Source organism: Thamnophis sirtalis, unplaced genomic scaffold (assembly GCF_051295495.1).
Source record: "Thamnophis sirtalis isolate CommonGarterSnake01/CBP01778 unplaced genomic scaffold, rThaSir2_p1.2 scaffold_8, whole genome shotgun sequence".
Lineage (NCBI taxonomy): Eukaryota > Metazoa > Chordata > Lepidosauria > Squamata > Natricidae > Thamnophis > Thamnophis sirtalis.
The window spans coordinates 31,803,832-31,819,555 of record NW_028261388.1 but is presented as its reverse complement, the minus strand read 5'-3'; the positions used below and the strand labels follow the sequence as shown (position 1 = coordinate 31,819,555).

General features: G+C 37.0%; 1 protein-coding gene across 1 annotated transcript; it reads right to left on the bottom strand.

The window, feature by feature from the left end:
* Positions 1-3,803: 3,803 nt before the first annotated feature.
* On the bottom strand, positions 3,804-15,724 carry NIT2 (nitrilase family member 2). The gene is made up of 10 exons (XM_014067047.2): positions 15,591-15,724; positions 13,712-13,830; positions 11,356-11,476; positions 11,184-11,272; positions 9,509-9,602; positions 8,940-9,014; positions 8,001-8,079; positions 7,609-7,707; positions 6,178-6,233; positions 3,804-5,669 (listed from the first exon to the last, which is right to left on the bottom strand). Exons 1-10 carry the CDS (start codon positions 15,616-15,618, stop codon positions 5,578-5,580), a joined length of 852 nt encoding a protein of 283 aa, XP_013922522.2. The 5' UTR covers positions 15,619-15,724; the 3' UTR covers positions 3,804-5,577.

Here is a 15,724-nt window from a genome sequence, read left to right as displayed (position 1 = left end):
GTTGTGAATGACTGGTTCTAACCACAAGAGTGTTATGCAACATGCTTTCCTGTTGATTTTAACAATATATATCCATTATTTTAGGTTTGGGGAAACAACAAAAATTGTGAATTGTTTGATGGGGAAGATTTTGTAGCAATAGGTACTGAAGCTTTTTCCCCCCAAAAGAAGATCTCGTATGCAACATTTCCTTCCCTTTGGCTTCTGTTTCATGAGAGACAGTGGCTAAACTGTTTTAAGGATATTTTTGTATATATTTTATAGTTCATTCACTGTCATGTGAGGATGTTCTGTGTTCCAAAAGCAAATTATTTTGATTTGAGCATTCTTGGAATTTATTATTATTATTAAACAGTTTTTCAAAACAATAGCAAAATTGCATAGTCACTGCCTAAGAGATCCTGGAACTGTTCAAAACAATATGCTGCAATTGCTGTGTCATACAAGTAAGGGTTTAGAGCAGTGGTCCCCAACCCCCGGTCCGCGGACCGGTGCCGGGCCGTGGAGTACCTGGCACCGGGCCGCGCAGCGGCCCGGGGCCATGATCCCTGCTGCCTCTTCACCCACACGCGCAGCCTGAGATCAACCCCGGGACTCGAACCCGAGAGCCGCCTCTCTGGTCCAAACCCCACTCCCACCCCGGCCGCCCACCCGGCCGCCTTGGTAACCCGTGGAGACGGAGCGCGTTCGGTTCACCACTACCTGGGGTCGCCGTCCCCATGACGTCACCGCGGAGTCCTCGCCTCCTTCCCTGGCGAGGCTTTCTCCCCGCCAGCCAATCAGAGGCCAGTCCCCGGGCAAGCGGGGACAAGTTGCTGGCCAGTCGAAGCAGAAGCGGGAGATTGGAGGGGGGGAGAGAGAGAGAGAGCGAGAGAGAGAGCGCTGGGTGGGTGGCAGCGCGTTCCACAGCGGACTAGCCAACCCCCCCCCCCACACACACACATGTACACACACTGCCTCTCTGGCAATTGGCTGCCCAGGAAGGGAGCGGGGAGCTTTCACAGATAGGAACGTGATGGGGTTTGTTTTCTTCCCCCACTCCTGAGCCCTTTTTTTTTTTTGCTTGCCTTCTGGGGTCTCCGCCGTGGAGCAGCCGAGGTCAGATGGGGAGGCGGAGAGAGAGAGAGAGAGAGATGGGCGGGTGGCAGCTGTCTGTGAAACATCTTCCCCTCCCCACCTCCTGGGCAGCCAATTGCCAGAGAGGCACGGTGGGGGTGGTGGGGGTGGAAGGAAATAAAAAGAGAAGTTGCCCTTTCATTTTGCAATCTCTCTCTACGACCTTGTTTCATTCTCTTCCCTTTTGTTTCGTCCTCATTTCTCAATCTCAGCAACTTTAACACTTTTGGACTTCAACTCCCCAAATTGCCCAGCCAGCTAGAATAGATAGATAGATGGTGGATAGGTGATTGATAGATAGAGAGGGATGGATGGATGGATGGATGGATGGATGGATGGATGGATGGATAAATAGATAAATAGATAGATAGATGATAGATAGAGGATATATGCACATACACGCATACACACATACATACACAGAGAGAGACAGAGACAGAGACAGAGCCAGAGACAGACATGGATGGATAGATATCACAGAAGTGAGTACACCCCCTCACATTTTATCAATATTTAAGTATATCTTGCAGCAGTTTAGACATTAATGGCTGGGGGCCATGATCGCTGCAGCGGCCGGGGGCCATGATCGCTGCAGCGGCCAGGTGACATGATCGCTGCAGCGGCCGGGGGACATGATCGCTGCAGCGGCCGGGGGACATGATCGCTGCAGCGCAAAGGCTCCTGGGCCATGCACAAAAGCTCCTGGGCCGTGCGCAAAGGCTCCAGGGAAGAGAGCCCCACACAGGTACGCACATGTGGCCCAAAGCTGACGTGTACCTGCGACCCTGCAGATGTCTCCCCAGTCTCCCTGCGGCTCTACAGAAAACGCCTCGCTCAGAAGACGTCTCCCCGGTGTTCCTGCGCCTTTAATCAAAACAATCTGATATATAAACAATCAATGTCGCGAACAACGCCCCCCCACCCCTGCGCGCGCTCAGCGGGCCACGGTAAAATTATCAAAGGCTGACTGGTCCGCGGCGATAAAAAGGTTGGGGACCACTGGTTTAGAGCCTTGGAATGAAGTTTGATTCAAAAGGTCTGACTGATTTGAAAACTATAGTTAATTATTCTTTCATGAAAAAAATATTTTCTTGTATTGATACTACAGTACACAAACTTTACTTATGTTAAAACAGTCTTACTCTGAATTAGAGTACTTAGAAAATTAAATATGTTATCAGTTGTTCCACTGTTATTTGGAAATTCAATCCATAATTCTTGTAGTGCTATTTCAACTTACCTGAAATGCATTGTATAGCACATTTGAATATTCCTTTATTGGAATTTCTTTTTGCTACCAATGCCAAAGAAATAAAATTGTATTTACAATGTCTTTCCCCAAAGATTGTTGTCTTTTTCACTTATTAAAAGATGGTGGCTGACCTGGAATGATTGAGCAAAGACGAATAATATTGCTCAACGTTCAAGTTAGAATTTCAGTGCTTCAAAAAGAGCAGTGCAATGAAACTTTATTTCCTATATGTCCATCTCCATTTCCCTGCTATCATATTTTAAAAGGAGTTTTTATTTGCATGGCCATTCAGGCATTTTTCTCTTAAAAGCAATGAAGAATTAAGCATGTGTGAACTAATACTAGCATTTTGAATTATCAGAATTTTTGCCTGTTATTCAGATATTTGAAGTTGCACTGAAACAATGCATATGATTCTTTTTGTAAATGACTTATACATGTAAAGTCACCAAATAAATATTCTGTTCAGATATCTTTATACATCTGTGGTCTGGGGTATTGGTTGGAAATTGTCTATAATTGGGTAAAGAAATGTACTAAAAGCTGTTGCAGAAATGAAATTAATGAAACTTCTAAAATTCTGTTTATTTTCTTTGCTGATATTTGGGGAGAAAATCCATTCCATATTAGGGATGAGTTTCAGCCTTTAAACACCCCAATTGTGAATGTAGAGTTTTCTTCAAAATGTTCACAAAGAGTGAAATTGGAAATTTCAAAAGACATAACTTTCAGTATTCTGGCTGTTCTAACATTGTCACTAAGCTGTTTATGACTTATGATTGGGCTGTATTTTTCGGAATTTTTACAGTCTAATTAGTATGTGCAATAGCAAGGACCAATTATGCCCCTGCAGCTCTTGGTGTAGAGTGAATAGGGGGATATGGGAATGAAGTGTGTAGAGCAGTGGTTCCCAACCTTTTTTTGGCCAAGCCCCACCTAAGCACCTTTAAAATCCTGATGCCCTGGTGAAATATAATTCTTACTTTACTCAAAAAGTGAACTCTACTCACGTGGAAGAAGCCTAAGAGGCCATTAACTTGGTTTAAACAAGGTTCAAATTGCCCCATTTAGAAATCAAATTGCCCTCCTGTGGGGCATAGGCCCCACGTTAGGAACCACTGGTGTAGAGGAAAAAAACAAGTATATGCTGGACAGAAGAATATTAATAGCCAAACAACCTTCTCATCTATTTGATAAGTTGCTTTTTTAAAAAGTATGTCATAAAAAGCTAACTTCAAATGGGTAAATGGATGGATTCTATTAATGTTTTATTGTCAGATAATGCAGAAGCTGTGTGTGTTTGTCTCTATACACACTGCATTGATAATGCTGCTAAAAGTTACATAAAGACTAGAACATATGGGGTTGATTTGTTGTATTTTAATATTATTCATGCAATTAAGAAGCATCATAAAGCACACTTTTGACCAGAAGATATTGTTATAAGCAAGCACACATTTTATTTTAAAGATTTATATGGCCACCAATCGTAATTAACTCTGGATGAATTAAAACAATCATAAAACTAATAAACAATATTAAAAAAATAAAAACTCTGCACCCCAATTGTCTCATGAAGATTCCACATAGCAGGCTCATCTACTCTTTTACCATGCCTCCCACCCATACAATACCAGCAATTCAGTATAAAAAACAACCAGCCAAATCGCGAGCAGGAAGATGTTGCACAAGGTAGGAAAGCATTTGCTTTCAGAAAGTGGGGGAGGAGGTTCCTACAAAACAGAGGTCTTCAATCTTGGCAACTTTAAGACTTGTGGACTTCAACCCCCAGAATTCTACAAGTCTTAAAGTTGCCAAGTTTGGGGGCTCTTGCTACAGTACATTGGGCAAAGCTAATATTTTTTAAAAGTGTAAGAAAACTTGAAGACAGTTATTAAGGAGTTTAGTTGTCCTATCTGGCTTATAATTATGTTGAGTGACCAAGAGAGTTAGTTTATTTAAAGCACTAAATAAATATCTGCAGTCCAGGCAGCTGCAATCCATTCATGGTGTTCCATACCATAAACCATTCCCAGTTTTGAATATAATTTAAGGGGGGAAGAGGGCCAGAACACCCTTGGAATGACAAGAGTGGTAGGTTAATTTACTGGACTATAATGCACAAATTTCTAAATGGTTCTCAAGAACTAGCTATAGATCTGAATTATTGAAAGCTGAATTGTAGCTTAAATTCATTCCTACCAACCTCCAGGTGTGAGACCATTTTAGATTTGGATAACACTATTCCTGCATGAGGTTTAGTTTGATGTGAGGAACCAGGGATTGTGGATAGCTGCAGCAGCTGAAAATACAAGCTCTTCTGGGTCAGTTGGAAGATACAGGATGACTTCTTCATATAAATCTTGGGAAGTGGGAGTAATGAGAAGATAGAGAGGCAATCTGGACCTTGTGATGTTGGGACTTCTGAGAGACAGAATGCCAAAACTGCTTCTTTAGGTAATAACTCAAACCTTTTTGATGAATGTTTAGAAGTCCATTATAAAAAAAACCCAGCCCAAGCCTTTTAAAAGTCCGGTTCAATTATCACTACTGAAACAGAGATCTAAATGGCACTTAATTCATGTAAGGTGTGTGCAATATTAAAGGATTTAAAGTGCTTTGCAATCTGGACAGAGTTTGCACATTGACTAAGTATCTGATTTGTAAGCAACTGACTAAACCTTGATGCAGAGAATTTGATTCTTGTACACAAAAGCTCCCCATTAGAACTGGATAAACATTGTTCAGACTTGCATGATGCTTCAAAAGTGTCTTCAAAATACTGTTGGGGGAGTTCAGCTAATTTAATCTCTTCTGATTATTTTTCATAAACCATATTTTTTTAAAAAACATGTATTCGATAATGAATTTTCAGAAGTAACCAATTTAGGTCAACTAACAAAAATGAAATTTTTCCGCTTTTATCGAATATTATTTTGATAAAAAAATATATTGTCCAAAGTTGAGCATTTCTTGATATGACTGATTATTCCATTTTCATAAAAATATTTTTATATGTATAAGTGTCAAAAAAGTTTCTAATGCAATACAAAATGTCCAAAATCTATACAGACTAAAAAAAAATTAAGCTTAAACTTTCACCATTATATGGAGATCATTTTAATTATCTATAAACTTGATTTACTTGTTTATTACACTGAATTAGCTCATAATATCTATTAGAAAAGGTGTGTCAGTCCAAATTAGAATCATACAATTTTTGCTTCAACAGCGTAAAGATCAGATCGTTTCTGGGAAAGAATGGGGATTTGTTCACGGATTTCTTCAGCCTTCTTTAAGTCTGTATAAAAAAAATAAAGCCATATTAATCCCAATTCTGTTTTCTTCCCATACCGATATGATTATGCAGCACGTAGCTTGAACACATTTCCTATCAATCATTAATTAAAGCATCTGTATTTTTCCTGTGTTGTATGGTCAAAATAAAATCAACGCCCTAGGAGCTGTATGATCCTAGAAAAGGATGCATGCTTTAATGAATTACCGAAAAGAGCAGCATTTGTGTTCCAGCAACTTCTGATATATATATTCTCAACCAAATTTGAAGCAATGCATTGAGTTAGTATCTAATACTGTATATTTACATCTCATAAGCCAATCTTATATCAACAGATTGATCTGTTATAATTGCTGCACCTCTTATAGATGAAAAGTTCTTAAATGACTTCACTTGTCTAATCTTATGAATATGATCAATATTCCAACTAATAGGCAGAAAACTGGGACAGAACTACTTAAGCTAATTTATAAGACCATCTATAAGATTTAAATTAGCCCTAACACCTCACCTATTTCTGCGTAGACAATTGTTTCTTCAGTACCAGCTTTGGCTATAACCTCACCCCTAGAAAGGAAAACAAAAATTTAACAAATCATACATTGCCATAGTGTGACCTTACTGATTTCTTATTCCCCTGCTGGTCTTCAAGGGAAACATCCTAGAACTGTTCTAGAAATTTACATCTTCCTCACTTTTTATGTTCTTATGAATAGTGATTGAAAAATAGGAAAGAGACATTATTCAAGAAGCAGAAATTGGCAAAAATCACTTCCTCTTCAGAGTTGCTTCTCAACAGAATTTAACCTGCATTTGTTCAAAGGCAATAGAGAATCTGAAAAAAAACACCAATGTACTTTCAAGTCCTACACAATTCTTCCTTTCTTGTTAAAGATAAAGACAACTACAATGTACTTCAGTTTAAGACATTTTTTCCTATCCTGATAGAACTGTGACATGCTGAATAATTCCTTCCAAATGGAGTCCTAACATACCTGATGGTCAGGAGTTAATGAAAATTGATCTAGGGAATCAGTATTACAGATCAGGGATGTATGAATATGTTCCACGTTTGTTATTATCTTCATTGACTTCACAGGTTCAAGCTGTGGGCATGTAAGCCACAGCTTTCTATGAGGTATCTAAAGGCTGTGTCTATTTTGCACTATTTCAAAGTAGAAAGGAACTGGAATGAACCTATCATTTCAAGACTTATCTTTGCTTTCCAGCTAAAAAAAGAAGTCACATGAAAAAAGAGCAAGTGTTAACATTTCAAAGGTAACAAGTGTGCTAAGATTCAACTTAGACAAGATAAAAACTTTATAATATGTAAAATGTAACCTGTTTTGAGTATTTTAAACTTCTTGTACTTATTAATTGTATTGTTGATTTTCTTATAACGGAAAATTGTAAAGCAATAAGTTCTGAAGTAATGTAGGTTTGTACGTAGATACTGAAATGCATTGCCATATCTTTCTCACATGCACCTCCCCTTTTTCCTATACTGTTGGAAGATATTATTAGAAATAATGATACAAAATTGATACTTTCATTAAAGATTTTATAATCATTTTTTCTTTTCCCAAAAAAACTAGTCAAAAATAATATGAAAAATTTCGGGCATGGGGATTTTAAAAAGAGAACAGAATACCTAAATCTGTTGCCAGCCATGCTATTAAAAATACATTTGAAGTTGAACTTGTCCTTTGATGATGTTATCTGTGAATTCAAACAAAATGGAAGGAGCAAATTTTTAGTGACCAGGGCAAAGATACAATTTTTTATACCAAGGTGCCATAGAAATAGTGAACATTCTTTCTGCCAGGTTTAGGTACCTGTGAGGGTAATTTGCTACTTAAAAAAAAGTTACTGTAATTTTAATTTGGCAATTATGTCTTGTTGGTTGTGACATATTATGGAAGAAGTTTGTTTTCATACTTACCATGGATTTACTACTGTACTATGTCCCCATGCCACATAAGATCCTGTCTCATCCCTAGCAGGAGATGCAGTTGCTACATAGACCTGGTTATCCACAGCTCTGCCAAAAAAGAAGAGGAAGAGTATCAGCCAATTAGTCCTTTCAGGTGGAATTAAAAAATGTGGCACTTGAGTTCTTAAATATGGAAAACTTTGGGTTTTTTAGTTCAATAAAATTCAATAGCCAGCACTATATTCAATCACAAGTATCTAAAAGATCAGCAAATGAGATAACATAGTTTGAATTTAAATTTTTAAAAAGTTAAATACAATAACCAAGAGTTACAGTACCGAGAGTCATTTCAATGTAAGAAATGTAGGAATGAGTGTAAGCACAAATAAATTGATTCATACCGGCCTCTCTGCAGCAGTTCCCAGTGGGCTGGCCCAGTTGTCAAGTTAAAAGCCCCTGGATATACTAGGAGTTTGCAACCTTAGTTCAAAAGGAAGGTAGAGGACAATATGAACAGAAAGATACAACATAGGCAATAGAAAGTCATCACTGTTGATTTGATACACATTAGTCAATCTTTCTATTTGTTTTCATTGGTGAGTCTTTGAAGTATATTTGAAACTATAATTTTAAGAAGTCAGTTTGCACTAAAACCTGCCAGATTAGAATTCCAAACTGATAATTGAAAACAATGGTTTGCTCCCAGACCCAGGGTTGATGTTTATTGGTTTGAAGCCTCTGTTTTGTCTTGTTGATTTTGTTGCTTATTGGATCATTTTAGTCTGAACTGTCTGGTTTTATATTTTTAGTTATTTTTGTTTTTTCTACTTTTGTACACTATCCAGTATCCACTGGAGATTGACAGCTAATAAATTTAAATAATTCTGCTCCTCCTCCTCCTCCTCCTCCACCACCACCACCACCACCACCACCACCACCACCACCACCACCACCACCACGGGAATAATTACCCGCCACTTGACTTCCAGAAAAGGTCCCTTGGAAATGACGCTTTGATTTGCCAGTGGAATGGTTGCGATTTTGAAGCAGGAAACCTATTAGAACTAGTTCTAATTCTATCCAATTGTAGCACAATTGGAATGGCCTCAACACTATAGGCCTTCGGGAAAGTGATGAAGACCTGCCTTTTTCCCCAAGCACTGGGCCAGGATGAATAAGATATATTTTTACTGCATGCTCAACTTTGTCTCCTTTAAGTTTATTTGATTTGATAATTGTATAGTGTTTTTATCCTTATTTGCTGCCCAGGGTTTCTGTAGTAGCAGGTGGGTAGCCATGTGCATTTAATTTAATAAATAAAGAGATGTTCTCAATTTTACCTTTCTGGGTGTAGATTTGAGCTAGCTCAGGAAATCGGATGTCATAACAAATGCCAATTCCTATTTTACAGTATGCTGTATCAAAACAAAACATGCAAGACATTTCTTATTACTACAGTTCAACATTGATGTCTCTAGAATGCTAATTTTTTGTATCTATTACATCTATTTTTGTATGTAAATTTTGTTTGGATTTATTATGTCATAGGAAAGGAATACTGATTTATAACATTCATATAACAAGTTTGCTCTAAATCACAAGTTTCATCTCAGGAATTAAATATTTCATCAATTCATATCTTTCTACTAAAAACAGGGTTAAGAGCTCTGCAAATAAGTAGTTACATATAGAGAAATTCACAGAATATCTTTTCCAGCACTATGAGGTACATTAAACATTTATAATGGTACATTTGGCTGTAATTTATAATCAAATATGATGGAACTGAATGTATATTGAGATAAATGTTAATCGTGAATAAAATCCTAGCTTTAGAAAAAAACATGAGATTAAAAAAATCTGAAAGTGAATTAGTTTTCACTGTCAAAAACAAAGCTCTTTTACTTACGCGTTTCAAACACAGAAAACTTGTCACCCGGACTAAGAGTTTCTGATTCTTGAAATCGGATTTTTCCAGGCACATCAATGTCAAACAAATGAATCTGTTTTAAGAGAAGACAATTCTTCTTTAAAGATTCTTTAATTGTATTTTCTCTGCACAAATTCACAGAATGGTACATTGAATGCAATGGTACAATGAGCCCTTCCAACTAGGGAAAAGCTTCGTCCAGGCAGAAACGATCAATCACTAAACTGAAAGATGACACTGATACATTGAGAGTCAACCATTTTGCTCCTAGCTTCTTGTGAGTAGTAAAAAACTTCAAGACATTTCTGTTAAATCTGAACTAAGTAGTTTCAAATAAACTTTAAGCCACTTGTCTGGAAAAAAGGTATGCTTTTTAATTGCAAGATATTGGCAGGTACAAAGCAGCTACACTTTGTCTTAATGCAACTATATGTACAAACTAAAGTAGCATGTCAAATAATACTGTATACCCAAGCAACATATACTTCATTTAGATCACCTGAAAAGACTTAACTTTCAGAAAACACTATAGAAGTTTTGTTTAATGAGTATGACTACTGGTTAAATTATAATGTCATTCCACCAGCTCTTTCTAGAAATAATTAAATCAGGATCATTGCAACAGTAAATAATTTACTGGTTAATATAGTTAACAAGGAGTGGATGATTGTGACAAAGGCAGGGTGCTGAAATATCCTTACTTTTCTGTTACTTTGACACACACGCATACTATTTCTAGTTTATTGCAGTAAATACAAAAATGTTTCCACAAGTTAAAGTTTCAGTGTATAGCTTTAGCTTAAATCTCTTTACTGTTATCACTGTCATACAAATCATTTTAAAATGTGTGATATTGACGGTATAGGGAAAGGAACAAATGCCCCTAGGCTCAGATGCAGTCAATTTAAATCCAGATATGAAAATGGAAATGAGATACTTTGAGTTCTTCTATAAAAATTAGAGCCTGTGCTAAGTTCAGATTCTCAAGCTAAATTCTAGTATTTTTAAAAGTTGTTTTTAAGTAAAATCTATTCCTAAGTTGTAGGAGGAGAAATGTATGCAACCAATTTCACTGTGTACATGATGTGCAATGACAATAAAGGCTATACTATGTGACAAAAAAAATATTATAGAATTCTATTAAATTACCCAAATGAGACCTCCACGCTTCTCTCAATAAAGAATTGTATTATTATTTTTAAAAATGAGGCATATACAGGTAGTCCTCAACTTACAACAGTTTATTTAGTGATCCTTCAAAGTTACAATGGCACTGAAAAAGTGACTTATAACCATTTTTCACGTATACAACATTTATAGCATCCTAATGATTCAAATGGTCAAAACTCAGGTGCTTGGCAACTGCTTCATACTTACGACTGTTACTGTTTCCCCAAGGTCATGTGACCATGTTTTGCAACCTTTTGACAATCAAAATCAATTGGAAAGCTGGATTAACAACCATGTTGCCAATTTATCAACTGCAGTGATTCACTTAACTGTGGCAAGAAAATTTGTAAAATGGGGCAAAATTCACTTAACAAATGTTTCACTTAATAGCAGAAATTTGGGGTCTATTGTGATTGTTAGTCGAGGACTACCTGTAATGTTATCAAACTGAAAGAAAAAGGGACAAACAATTTTTTTTTTTTACCTTTCTGTATTTAGCTAACATAGTGCCATCAGGACCAAAAGCTGTACATGTATTATACAATTTTCCTGCATCGTCCTCTGGAATAGAACCTGTTAAAAACAAAAATTATTATGTAGTCAAATAAATGGGTTGTATTTATATACAAAAGTAAAATTTAAAAACAACAATTTACCTCCAATGAGATATATACCACATTCCTTTGCAATATCGGAGAGCTTCTGTGTGCAGTCTCCAGGAATTTTCTCTGCATATTCTGGGAAATATTTTGTGCCATAGGGACAATTGAAGCATTCCTATAATGAGAATCAAAGTAACCATATTTAAGGTATATATATATATATACATACATACACACACACACACACACACACACACATACACACACACACACACGATAAAAATACACTCATGATAGATTTGTTGGAGCAGGCTTAATTCCATATCTCCCTCTCCCCCAGCTGGGGGAATAGACTGCTAAATGGCTGAACTGATACTGGAATTATACAAACCTGGTTCACATAACACGTAAAGTCATACTACACTATATAAATCATGAGAGACAAACAGTTTGGTGTAGCGATTAAATTGCTTAACCGAGAAACCAGGAGACTGGGAATTCTTGGCTCTTTCAGGCATAAAAGCTGGCTGTGTGACTTTGAGCCAGTAATTCTTTATGAGCCCAACCAATCTCACAAGACTGTTGTTGTGAGGTAAATAAGAGGCAGAGATATCAGGAATGTTTACCACCTTGAGTTTATATGTGTGGTTGTATGTGTGTATAAATCAAGGCAGAATAAAAATATAATATACACAGTACAGGTAGTCCTTCATTTATAACATGTTGCTTAGTAAGAGTTCAAAGTTACAATTGACCCCCCCAAAACAGACTAACAACCTAATTTTGAAGTTGCAACATTCTCCCCCCCCCACGTCCACACGACCCACTTTTACAGCTATTTGCAGCACCCTGCAGTCATGTGATCAAGATGTATGTTTTTGCCAAAAACCAGCATTTACTTTTAGTTTCCAGCAAAAACTGCCCTACAGCCAACAATGGATTCACTTAATGAGCACCACATTTGCTTAATGATTGCTGCAAAATGTATTGTAAAATTAGTCCTAATTTTAGTACTGTGATCAGTAGGCTCCATTGTGGTCATAAGTCAAGGACTACCTGAATGAATAAGCTTCTACAGGTTTCAACAGCACACTAAGCCATAATGTGTTGTCTTTGGCTTAATAGCTAAGGAAACCTCTATCCCACAAAACCTACTTTATACCTTAGCCTGATCTATAAACTTAGGTTTCAAAATATCAAAAGCAAATAAACCCTTTGTTGTTCTAAGAAGTTCATTTCAGACCTTGTTGCTTAATTAAGATCACTATTTGAATAGACAGGTCAGTAAGCATCCAGCTGGTTGGCCTCTTTCAGGCATAAAAACTGCTACATGGCTTTGGGCCACTAATGTATAAGGCCTTGGATTTTGACTACATCAGATACACGTTCTTTCAACTTAACCCAGCAGAGTCAGAGATAAGCACTTTCAACAAATGGGAAAACTTGTCTGGGCCAGAGGTATTACTCAACTCTCCCCCCCCCCCGCCCCACATTAATATTTCAGGTTGCCTTCTGTCACTGCAAATGATACTCTAATATTCACTTGAAACCAGAATGAAAACCCACTTTTAAATCAAAATAAACTGTCCTTATTTCCCCAAATATTTGTCACTTGGCCAAACACTAAATAAAACATTTGGAAAGAGCCCAGTGCTCTGCAGAAAAGCAACAAAATATCAACTTTAAAATATGTGAAAAATACATTATTATAAAACAAGAAATAAATAATGCTTTAAAAATATAAAATGCTACAACAGCCACAACTTTGCAAATACAACTGGCATGAAAAACATTTAAATTTCAATTACAGAGGAGTAATGGCTCCTGGACGTGGTATGCATTCTTTAAATTAGTGGATTGGAGGCAGTGGTGGGATTCAAAATATTTTACTACTGGTTCTGTGAGAGTGGCTTGGCATGGCTTTGTGGGCATGTAAATTCTCCATTCCCGCCCCACTCCAGGGGAAGGTTACTGCAAAATCCCCATTTCCTCCTGGGACTCAGGAGGCAGAGAATAGATGGGGGCGGGGCCAGACAGAGATGGTACTTACCAGTTCTTTGAACTACTCAAAATTTCTGCTACCGGTTCTCCAAAACTGGTCAGAACCTGCTGAATACCACCTCTGATTTGAGGTACCTTGATTAAAAATGGTTGTGCTATGATGCACCCTTTGTGTACTTGAAAGTTATAAATCAACAGGCAGGGTAGTTTTAGTAGCATATAGATGCAGGGATAGCTTTAGCAGTTAGTGTTTGTCTGAAGCCCAATCTTAATATTCATTCTGATCTTGGAAAGAAATCCCTAACAATGCCAGGAACAAAAAGTAAGCACCAAACGTAGGGCTCAGGAACAATAACAAAATAAATAAATCTGAATTTGGAGAGTAGTTTTTGAAAAAAATTATACGCACTGGCAAAATTACAATTTTTGCTCCTTGTTCTGCTGCAGTTTTCACCAGTCTACAGGCTCTGTTCACGTTGTCTGTTTTGACAGCAGACACATGGAGTTGGATGAGTGCTAAACGAAAATCTAAATGTAAAAAAAGGGTAAAGGATCAGCTATGAAGAAAAACAAAAAATCATATCATCAATTTTTAATTAGAAAGATTGTTAAGCAACCAAAAGCCTTAAAGAATTGGGGCCACCAAAGACCATGTTGAACAGGGACTGGTATCTCAATATAACTATGTAGCTAGATGGCACCAAGATGAAGAAATTGATGTAAAGAAAAAAGAGGTGTTAAGCAGCACTCTTGATTAAAATCACAATTCTTCATCAACCTAATTTCAACAACTAAAGCTTTGATTTCTCTTCCTTATATAAATTGTGTTACAGTTGAATACAGGTTGAACATTAGCAAACTATATGATGCAGTTGTTAAAAACATGTTAGTGAAAATGTACTGTGTACAGGGTTGAATTGGGCCTTTAAAAGTAACAATATTACTATTTTAGGGCTTATAGTATAGGAAATCATGTTATCAATTTTGAGAAATCCTTCCAAAAAGGATCTCAATTTATTTGGTCACATGAGCAGAAGTAGCCAGAAGGAATGAAACATCCTGGTATCATTCCATGAGACCATGATCATAAAATGTTTTTCTTGAGTGCACAATGCTATAAAATTATTGTAATTATAAGGTTTCCCAAAATTTCAGATATTTTTTTAAAAAGTTCCAAACAAGTTCCAAAACTTTTTTGAACTTAGTGGAGCATAATTTACAAAATGTTTACAAAACTGACAGAACAGCAAAACTTCCTATCACCAATGTTTTCCTGCACCTCAACCCAATGGTACAAATACAGTTGTGTAGACTTCTTAATATTTTACAACTGGAGTCCAAATGAGCAAACTCAGTAACACATTTAGATTATAACTCATTGCACAGTAACCGAGAGACATTGGTCCAGTTAGAGGATAAGTTAATTTGTGGTATTAAATATTGATATTAAATAGAGATAAGTTCATTTAAAATATTACTGTAAATGAGAGCCAGTTTATTGTAGTGGTTAAGACATCAAGATAGACACCAGGAGATCACCTTAGCCATGAAGCCAACTGAGTGATCTGGGCCAATCACTTTCTCTCAGTCCTAAGATGACAAACCACTTCTGGAAATAAAACTTTGCCAAGAAAACGCTAGTAACTTGTCCAGGCAGACTTTGAGAATTAGATCTGATTGAATGGAATTTACTAACATAGTTATATAGCTGGGAATTACACACATGAACCACATACATACATATAAACAAACACAATTTCCTCAGGACTTTATTCCATACATTTAAAATATAGACTGATTCATGAAAGTTACTGTGATAATAAACTGATTTCTGTTTTTGCTAAGGGTTCTTTTCTTTATATTAGACACACATTTTGGATAACTTTATACTAGATTTAATTTTGGATAACTTCCACTGAAGTTATTCAAAATTACATTTAAAAAAAAGTACTTAAGGTAAGAGAAAATGTTTTCTTAAACAGAAACAGTACCTTTAAAAAAAAAATTACTTCCCTCACCAGCAACCCAGACAAATCAAGCCATTGCACGACTACAGCTCCACATCAACCTATATAAAATTGCACTGACAGGTCTCTAAGTTAAGTTTGTTTAAAAATTAGACGCAAAGGAACCCAGCACCTCTGCCAGTCATTTACCCCTTAGCAGGCAGAAGGCAAGCCTCAGGCCAGAGACAAAGTTTCTCTTCCCTTTTACTCCCCTCTTATTAAGCCTTCAGTGGAAACTGAACTACCTAAGCACACATTCCCCTTGTAGGAAAAATTACTCACTGGCCATGACTCCTTTCACCAGCTGCATAACATTGATTCGCTACGAATTGCCTCCGTCCAGAAAAAGATTCTTAGAGAACACAGCGCATGCTCAAAAGGAGCCAGGGCTTCTAGGAAATGTAGTTCTTTTGGAG

Coding starts and splice junctions, on each gene's coding strand:
- NIT2 (XM_014067047.2), bottom strand. CDS start 15,618: ATGCAGCTGGTGAAAGGAGTCATGGCCA. Junction 11,477..13,711: donor CAAAAATTGTAATTTTGCCA/GTGCGTATAATT, acceptor TTCTCATTATAG/GAATGCTTCAATTGTCCCTA. Junction 6,234..7,608: donor AGTACAGTAGTAAATCCATG/GTAAGTATGAAA, acceptor TTTCCTTTCTAG/GGGTGAGGTTATAGCCAAAG.